This window comes from Alexandromys fortis, unplaced genomic scaffold (genome assembly GCF_014885135.2).
Source record: "Alexandromys fortis isolate MF-2015 unplaced genomic scaffold, M_Fortis_MF-2015_v1.1 scaffold_57, whole genome shotgun sequence".
Taxonomy (NCBI): domain Eukaryota; kingdom Metazoa; phylum Chordata; class Mammalia; order Rodentia; family Cricetidae; genus Alexandromys; species Alexandromys fortis.
The window spans coordinates 8,269,295-8,279,515 of NW_026067941.1; the positions used below are offsets into that span (position 1 = coordinate 8,269,295).

The 10,221-nt window shown below is 35.8% G+C and overlaps 1 protein-coding gene across 5 annotated transcripts in view; it reads right to left on the minus strand.

Annotated features, from left to right (window-relative positions):
- Positions 1-10,221, minus strand: part of Braf (B-Raf proto-oncogene, serine/threonine kinase) — a 132,785-nt gene that overhangs the window by 45,437 nt on the left and 77,127 nt on the right. For 3 of the 5 annotated variants that reach the window (XM_050147888.1, XM_050147885.1, XM_050147884.1), the window contains exons 8-9: positions 6,398-6,557; positions 399-435 (exon numbers count right to left, since the gene is read on the minus strand). In XM_050147888.1, the coding sequence (XP_050003845.1) occupies positions 399-435; positions 6,398-6,557 (197 nt within the window). Of the gene's footprint in view, positions 1-398; positions 436-741; positions 778-6,397; positions 6,558-10,221 lie in introns of all 5 variants that reach the window. The other 2 variants (XM_050147887.1, XM_050147883.1) reach the window with 1 other exon arrangement.

The window sequence follows — 10,221 nt, forward strand, 5'->3', positions numbered from 1 at the left end:
TCTGACAAACTGAGATGATGTGGCAGGCAACCCCAAAGAGATTTACAATAATTTCATCTGATTATAAGCATCTCTAAGTATTTGGTGGAGGCCAAAAGAAATTTAGCAACTCCAGATTTGGAGGCAGCAGAAATTAAATAGTGTATTTTAAAACTGTAGATGGTACATTTAAGATTTTCTTTTATGTTGTCTCATTTTCTCTACATGTTATGAATAATTTTAAATTCTGCTAGCAGTAAATGGTAACTGCTACAAAAAACAAAACAAAAACCCATTTGATTTTCTCTACACATTTTTCTCTGTGTCTGTTTCATGAAAAAAAAGCAACTATAAAGGAGACAAGCAGCAAAGCAATTGCATTTTTGCCTTTAAAAAAATAAACTAAAATCACTACTTACCTCCATCACCACGAAACCCCTGGTCTCTAATCAAATCCTACAAACAAATAGTAAAATACATTTATTTAAAGCACACAGTAAAAAAGGATTAATAAATGAATTTTTCACTATGCATTAGCAGATGGGTTAATTCAAAACAATACCTGTCTTATAATTATTTCACAAAACAAAGGCTATGAAATTAGCTAGTGTACATGATAAACACTAAACCAGCCTAGCCCTATGTGAAAGGATTATTAGTTCCAATCAAATGCTGAAATCCATTTCAGGCCACTCAATGGCTTCATCAATTCTTAAAGAAAATTCTACTGGCACATATTAAGAGCCATAAAAATGTTCATACCCTTTGATCCTGTAATTCCACTTCTGGGAATTTTTCCTAAGGAAATAATTCAGAAGAAAAAATGATATGCACAAAGATGTTTAGTGCAGCATTATCCATCACACCAAAAACCAGAAATAATTATTTTCCTATGATAGGCATTTTGACATATTATGGTTATGATGTATCAATTTAATGAGTAGTATGCAGTTACCAAAACAATTAAAAAACTTAAAATATGAAACATGTTACATATAATAAAAAATACAAAATCAAAAGTACATTTAATACTATCATAAAAATGTGAATGTACAACATTAAAAAGGAGATGGGACTCAAAATAGCTCAAATAAGGATTTTGTTTAAATTGGTCTCTATTTAAAACACGGCTTTTACAACAATGTTGGTAGTAGGGGAAATTTCATATGTAATGAAATTTGGATCATATTCCTTGGAACTTGGATTCGTTTACTGAGTTTAACTTAAGTGTGAGGGACTGAATGGGTCCAAATGTCTCTAAAAAGGTTATTTGCAAATAGGCATCATTTGCAATTAGACTTACTGAGTAAAAGAGTAAATTCTCTACTGGTATATTTCTATCATGTTCAATGTACTACACAAAACTTTCAACACTATCTACAGAATAATTAATACTCAATTTCAAACAATGACCTATGTGTTGGGGTTGTCTAGCTACTATTACATAAAAATCTTGGTGGTTTTAAGAACTTACAAACACACTGAGATGCAGACACATGGAAAATAAACGACAAGCTTAAGACTAAAAGAGAGATCAGTTTGTTGCCAATTCACTACCATTTAAGTGGTGTTGACAAGACTTTTACTGACAGACATTAAGACTACGATGATTTGGCGATCCTGATACTGGGCTTCCAGTCTCCATGTCTATAAGAAGTGGTGACCATGATGTAAAAGAAATGGCACTAGGATTTTGGCATTGGCGAAGCAGCCGAAGAAATCTGAGGAATAGACTGGCATGAAGAAAAGCAAAGGGCTTCCTAGACAGAAGGACCCACCTCTTCCCTGTTTACCTACACTAGCTCTCAAACTTCGTATAGCTATGGTCGAATGTAGCTTTCTCCACTCTTAGAAAAACTACCAGGCCCAACCTAAGCTCACACTTTTCAATCTCACTTGTGCTCTTAAAAGCTCCTTGTGAATCTAAGTTAAATAGGGTACTCTAGTATTCTACAACTACTGTTTCAACTGTCCCCCTAATTTCTTCTATTCCCTTGTCTCACATTCCTCTGATTCAGCATCACAAAAGAAACAAACTACTCAAGATTCTGGCAATACCTTTGCTATCTATGAACATTTGTACAGTAGCATCAGCTATAACTTCTAAAGTTATAGCTCTCTCTTTTCTTCCCTCTCCAAGGTATGATATAGCACAGGCTGGCCTCCAACTCCAGATCCTCTTGCCTCTACCTCCCAGTGCCAAGACTTCAGGTGTGCACCACAATGCCTGGCTGTCTTTTAAGTTCCTTTTATGTACTGTGGTGGTTTGAATAAGAATGGCCCCCACAGGCTCATAGGTTTGAATGCTTAGTCACAAGGGACTGTAATTGTTTGAAAGGATTAGGCTGGAGTAGGTCTGGCCTTGTTGAAGGAAGTATGTCACTGGAGGTGCACCTTGAGGTTTCAAAAGCCAATGCCAGACTCAGTCAGTCTGCCTGTATATCAGATGTAAAACTCAACTACTGCTTCAGAACCTGCGTGCATGCCACAATGCTCCCCACAATGAGGATAATGGGCCAAACCTCTGGAACTGTAAGTGAGCCCCCAATAAAATGCTTTCTTTGGTAAGAGTTGCTCTGGTTATGTGTCTTTTTGAATAAGACATGTACTGTAACCGCCCTTAAAACCCCCAACATATCAAGCGCTGAACATGGTGGTGCACATCTTAAGCCTAGCACTCAGGAGGCAGAAGCGGAGTTATCTCTGCATTTGAGACCAGACTGATTTACATAGAAGTTCCAGGCCAGCCAGGGCTACTTCTCAAACAAAATGAAGCAAAATAAGAAAAAAAAAAAAATCAATTGATACCAGCCCTAGGGTTTATGCCCTATTTCATGCAGTGTGTATAAAGATTATCTACCTTTAATTTATTATAGCCCCTGCAAGGCATCATTTTCAAGTTCAAAGAATTTTATCAAAAATTCTCTACTTACTACCTCAACCTCTCTTCATTAGGTTCTTTTTCTCAGTTATAAAATTTGCTGAAATCTTAGTTTCAAAACAATTGTTACTCAAGTATGAGTCAAGCTCCAGCTCTTTTGTCATTCCTATACAGTCAAGTTTCTCAAAACTGACGATCCGTTTCCTCTCTTGCCTCCTCCTATTCTATTTATCTTTGAAATCAAAACAACTTAAAATTTTCTATTTAGTTGCTGATTGTTTGAGTTATGATCTCTCACTGGCCTAGAACCTGTTATGTAGACTAGGCTGGCCACAAACTTAGAAAATCTGCTTCCTTTGAGTACTGGGATTAAGGTGAGCACCACCACACCTGGCCCCAAAGACTTAAAAATTAATGGTTGGTCCTGAGGGACTGAGCCCAAGGCATACATGTTAAAAGTGTGTCTGTGTGTATATGTGTGTGTGTGTGTGTGTGTACACACAAGCATGTGCCACAGTTTGTGTGGAAGTCAGAAGCCAACTTGCTGGAGTTAGGTCTCTCCCTCTACTGTAGGTACTTTTTTCCCTTTTCTTTTAAGACAGGGTTTGTTTGTATAGCTTGTCCGTCCTGGAACTAGGTCTGTAGACTATGTTGGCTTCTAACTTGCAGAGATTCATATGAGTGCTGGGATTAAAGGCATGTGTCACCACCACCTGGTATGTAGCAGGTATTTTTTTTATCAGCTGGAACATCTTATCAGTCACGTAGCTCCATGGTATTTGTTAAAAAAAAAAAACTCATTTTAGTCCTTATCTCATTTGAATCTTGAGAGTAAGTGGCATCCTCTCCATCAGCAATTTTTAAAATAAGATTTATTTATTTTATGTGTGAGTATACACCTTTATGTCAGAGCAGTCATCAGATACCACCAGAGATGGTTGTGAGACACAGTGTGGTTGCTGGGAATTGAACTTTGGACCTCTGGAAGAACAGCCAGTGCTCTTAACTGACTCCATCAGCATTTTTGAAGCCATTTGCTTGGTATCTGATGTACACTTGGAAAGAACTCACAAAGGTTAACTGAGAAATGGTCTCTGTTACAATGTTAAGATTCACCAGGATACGTTTTCTTTTTCTCTTCAGGTTTATATTTTCTACTCTTTCCAATTTATATACTCTTTGAGTAACATAATTTATACTCATGGCTCTGATTGACACAGACACACTGATTTTATTCAAGTTGTATCTCCACTTGAGGTCCTAATATTCCCACAGATATCCTAAAGCCTGGATAAAATACAAAACTGTAATTTTTCTATAAACCCTGTCTTGGTTTATAGCCAAGTATCTATATGCCAAAAAGTCAACTGTTATCTTCTGCTTCTCTTTAACCTTTCTCCTCTACTGATATATAGTGGATAAGTTCAAGAAAAGAAAGCCAGGTTTAAATGACTGAATTACATTTCAGTCATTTATTAGCTATATGATCATGGGTTGGTTTCTTAGACTCTTTTAAACTGAATATCCTTCAGAATAAGATAAAGACAATGTTTCTCATGAGGCTTGACCAAGAAAACTTATATAAAGCAATTAGCAGAGTACCTCACACACAGTAAGTACTCAGCCATTTCCATGACTTCTAAGACCCCTACCACCATAATCTCCTCTCCCTCAACTCATTTGCTCCTCTCTCACCACTAATGCTACTACTTGAGTTCAAACATTTATCATATCTTGACTGGAATACAGCAAAAGCCACACTGCTGACAGTTCTGCCCTTAACATATGCTACCCATTTGATCCACCTTCCAGACTACTACTAAAGATTTTTCTGAAATACTGAGATGATTTATCACACTCAAAATGTGTTTTTGGTCAGATATGGTATACCACCATACTTATAAACCTACTACTCAAGATGATGAGGGAGGAAGCAAGTTCAAGACCACTTAGGGCTACATAGTGAGTTGTAGTCCCCTCCAAATGTGTTTCAGCACTCCTACCACCACTTAAGAGAAATATAAGATATCAATCAGTGTTGACATTTCCTACTTTCTCCTTCCATTATCTGTCAGCCCTCTCCTGAACCCTGAACTCCTAAGATATCAACTATTAATTCCTTCCAGGTAAAGGTAACTCTACAACCTTGTATGTATTATTTCCTTAATACCTTAAAAAAATTCCCTATATAGTGTACTTAATAAATCCCTAGCCATTTACCTTCTATGGTATAGCTTCAAGGTCATCCCTTTACTGCTAAATATACCTACATCCAATCAGATAGAGTTCATCACACCCCTTCTGTAAACTAGCATATTTTTTGTGATTATTTGCATGTTTGATTCATGCAATAAACTGTGACATCATAGAGCACAAAGATGGTGTGTTAATTCATCTTAAATCCGTAATTGCTGAGTCCAGAGCCAAAAGTCTTTTTTCTCAGAGAAAAAGTGACTGAGCATGAATAAAAAATTTTAAGTTACTAAAAGCTTTCAAACAAGAGAATAGATGATAAAAATGTCATTAAAAAATTATCCTAGTGAGAGCACCAGGAAGGACATGAAGAAAAATTAATGCTAGGAATAAATGCAGTAAATTGTTCAAATAAAGGATCATGGAGTCAAATGGACACACATAAAGAGGAAAATGGACTATGTTACTTATGGCAGTTATGAAAAGGATGAAAGAGTAAGATACGAAGTGAGTCTTCAAATAGCCAAGCCCAAGAATCCAGGAGGTCAATCACAATCAGAAAAAAAGGGAAAAAAAGATGTTTGTTTTCAAATACATATGACAATTACAAGCTTGAGCACACCAAGAATACCCCTAATCTACAAATATCCTTTGACATTTTATTTCCCAAGCTCCTTATTCTCTATCTTCCTCTCCTACTTCTCACTTCTTCTGTATTTAGGTCAACATATAGACAAGATGGCCTTAGTTAAGAATGGTACTAGGAAAAAGCCACTTAAATTAACTTACTCTCCTAAATATATAGGGGGGGAAAACATAATAAAAAGTAAGAAGAAAGTCTGATTTTAGAATTCTTTACTCGTGATTTATCGTGATAATTAAATTAAATTTCTAACAAGGTATTTCAGTTAATAAAATTTAAGTTATAGTTCCAACTATATGATTTAAAATATGAATGTAGAATTGCTTTTGTTGGTTATAATGCCAAACTCATGACAAAACAAATAAATTCTTAATGTCATTTTTATAACTGTACAAAAATCTTAAGAGAGGACTTCATAAATTCACAAAAGTGCTTCTATTAATTCTCATATTAAAATCATTTTATTTTAAAACTTTTTCAGAGATTGTGTTAGAAAAAAATGAAGATAACTAACTTGGCAATAGTGATGTATTTAATATTGTCATACAAGATGACAGGGTTTCTGAATCTATAATTCATATAAACCTAGCATTTAAATGATAAATGAAAGGTGGCATTTATTTCCAATCTGTATTAAAAATATAACAGAGAAACAAAGAAATACACCTGAATTGTGTAGTTCTAGCAATGCTAGTACTTACATCAATATTGACAGGTTCGATTGTGTTTATATGAACATTGGGAGCTGAAGAGGACCGGTCTCGCTGCCCAAACTGATTTCGATGGTCTTCATCTGCTGGTCGAAAGGGCTGTGGAATTGGAATGGATTTTGAAGGAGATGGACTGGTGAGGATTTGGGGCCTGAAAAAAATCAAGTCATTGGAAAGTAAGATTTGGAGCAACTGTATAAATAATAACTTACAATAAAAGTTATAAGATCTATATATTTAATATAATCTTTAAATAATTTAAATTCCACTAGTAATGGTTTAAAAAAGCACTAGTTTAAAAAACTAACTACAGCCAGGCGGTGGTGGTGCATGCCTTTAATCCCAGCACTGGGGAGGCAGAGGCAGGCGGATCTCTGTGAGTTCGAGACCAGCCTGGTCTACAAGAGCTAGTTCCAGGACAGGCTTCAAAACCACAGAGAAACCCTGTCTCGAAAAAACAAAAAAACAAACAAACAAACAAACAAACAAAAAACTACAACTAATACTGCTAAAGCTTTGCTCAAAAAGCAAACCTCCCAGGGACTATCAATGATGTAAGAACAATGATTCTGATCCAGAAAACTTCAGAGGAATCTGTAAATGGTAGCTCTTATCCTTTAAAGTTATACATAGAAGTAAAATGCTCCAAGCAGAGACTAACTGAATAAAATATGCTGTTTTTATATACTATTTCTCATAATCTGAAGTTACCAAATGAAAAATTTAAGGAAATACTTAAGAAGTTACAAAGTTTCAAGAATATACCTGCATGTTTCAGGACCCCAAAGACGTAACTGCTGCTTAATACCAGTGTTGAATGAAATTTCTACAATATCATAATAAAGATCATTTCTAAAATTTCAGAAGGTAATATGAATAGTACCAATTATATTTCATATTCAAAATGGTTTTTCAAGTCTAACTATTAACACCAGAGACAAAAAAAAGTCATGTAGTATTAAACACTGAAGCAAATATTAAAACAAAAAAATTTGGATGTGTGGAGGTGCACAGGGAAGCTGACTGGTGTCAGCTGTCTTCCTTTTTTTTTTTTTTTTTTTTTTTTTTTTTAGACANTTTTTTGAGACAGGGGTTCTCTGTGGTTTTGGAGCCTGTCCTGGAACTAGCTCTTGTAGACCAGGCTGGTCTCGAACTCACAGAGATCAGCCTGCCTCCCGAGTGCTGGGATTAAAGGTGTGTGCCACCACCGCCAGCTGAGACAAAGTCTTTTTTCATTGAATCCAGAACTTACAATTGGTTAGACTGGTTGGCCAGCAACCCCATGCAAATCTTCCTGTCTCTGTCTTCTTAGCACTGGGGTCACAGGTTCAGACAGCCACAGCCTGGCTTTCTATGTGGGCAACAGGAATCCAAACTCAAGTCCTCAAGCTTGCATGGCAGGCATTTTAGCTACTGAGCCCTCTTACCAGCCCTAAAATTATTTTGATTAAAATACTCTAGTAGGTTACAGAGTGACCTATTTTTTTTTTTTTCCTCTTTTGGTCATAGATAATAGAATCATGGCTGCTGGCCTAAAAGAGCATGGCAGGAAGCACATGAGAATTTGAAACTAGAGTATAAATAGTTATAAAGATTCTCAGGAGTACGGAAGTGACTACTACTTGGGAGAGGATACAATGAAGCTCTGACTAAATTTCAACTGGACCATGGATGGTCCAACAAAGACCACACTCTTCACATACTGGTCACCATTTTATGCTCTATTATAAAAACTAACCAGCTTTATTTAAACATTATTAGACTAGAAAGACAATGTTAAAATAACAAAAAGACGGTCAACAAGGGGAATTAGAAAAGAATGATAAGAAAATAGAAAAGGAGGAGCCAGTGAAATCACTCAGTGGATAAAAAGTGCTTGTTACCAAGCCTTATGACACGAATTGATCCTTGGGACTTATAACGTGGAAGGAAACCTAATTCCTCACAGCTGTCTTTGGATTTCCACACATGTGCCTCAGCGTGCACATATACACCCACACATATTAATCTAATAAATTTTTAAGAAAAAAGTAGGGCTAGAGAGATGGCTCAGAGGTTAAGAGTAAAGGCTATTCTTCCAGAGGTTCTGAGTTCAATTCCCAGCAACCATATATTGGCTTACAACCATCTATAATGAGATATGATGCCCTTTCTGGCCTAAACACTGTATACCTAACAAATAAATCTGCCACAAACCCTTTTAAAATTAAAAATTAAAATTAAACAGAATTCTACACTCTTTAGAAAACTACTAATAGTTTAGATTTCAGTTTTAGGTTAGACTATGTAAAATTTTTGAAGCAAAGTGACTGTTTCTGTTTACTGATTTATAAAAAGGAAGTAATCTGTTACATGTATTCAAAACTGAGCAATACATTAACTTTTCAAAATTCCTTGTTATATTCATACTTGTTTCAGGACCATTATAATTATTTTTTTTCATATGATGTCTACCCTTGATTGTCAACCTGACTGTATCTGTAATTAACTAAAACCCAAGCATCTGGACATACCTGTGTGGGATTGTTTTCTTAATTAAACTATTTGAAGTATGAAGATCCACTTTTAATCTGGATCTTTGAGGTAGGAAGATCCACCTTTAATCTGGGCCACACCTTCTGCTGCCAGCCTATATAAAAGGACACAGAAGAAGGAGGCCTGCTTGCTCTTTGACTGCTTGCTTGCTCCTGCTCATTAGTAAGTATATTCCTTCACTGGCATTAGAGCCTATTTCTTCAGGATTCAGAAGTCATATACTGAAGACCAGCTGAGACATCTAGACTGAACAACCACTTGATTGTTGGACCTTCCATGAGTAGACAGCCATTGCTGGACTAGCTGGACCACAGCCTGTAAGGCATTCTAATAAATACACACACACACACACACACACACACACACACACACACGTTAAATTCCATCTATATAAACATATCTACATACACACACACACATACACAGAGTTCATTTTATAAGTTCTGTTCCACTAGAGAACCCAAATACATTTGGTTTCTATCTTTACAAAAGTAATTTTACACATTAACATAAAAGCATTATGAAATTAACTTATAGAGAAGTTTTCAGAATCCATTTCACTCTAGTTAAGACAAAAACACATATGGCAGAGGCAATATTAAAACAGCATTCCTTTACTGAAAGACAAACTCTTTTGTTACCATTATGACCCATTCAGAGAGGACAAGCTAATATAACGATATTCTACAACTCTGATCACAAAACTGGGATCTGCCATTAGAAAAGCATCACAGATCTATAGACTCTGTTTGGAGAAATTGCCATAGTCAAGAGATTAATTAAAATCCCAAACAACATTATTTTGTTTCAATTGTCTACAAAAACATACAATAATAGACCCAACAGATATAACTGTTACAATCTGATTACAATACATAGTGGTTGCATTTACAAGTGATATAAAAAGATAATATACCGACTATCTAAATAGAATTGTTTTATATTTAAAACTTATAATTATTGCATGTGTGTTCGCAGGTGACCACAGGCCATGGTGCACACACAGAAGCAAGAGGAATTTTTTTTGCCAATTCTCTTCCTACTTTTGAGGCAAGATCTCCTGTTATTAGTTCTGTGTTGTGTAGACTTCTGCTGATGTTCTTGCTTCTATCTCCATTCTGCTGTAAGAGTGCTGGGAATACCACCATATTCAGACTTTGTCAATTTTACATTGTCATGCTTTTATGACAAGTACTTTTACCTATTGAGGAGTCATCTTACCTCACATAAATCTCCAACTCTCTCTCTCTCTCTCTCTCTCTCTCTCTCTCTCTCTCTCT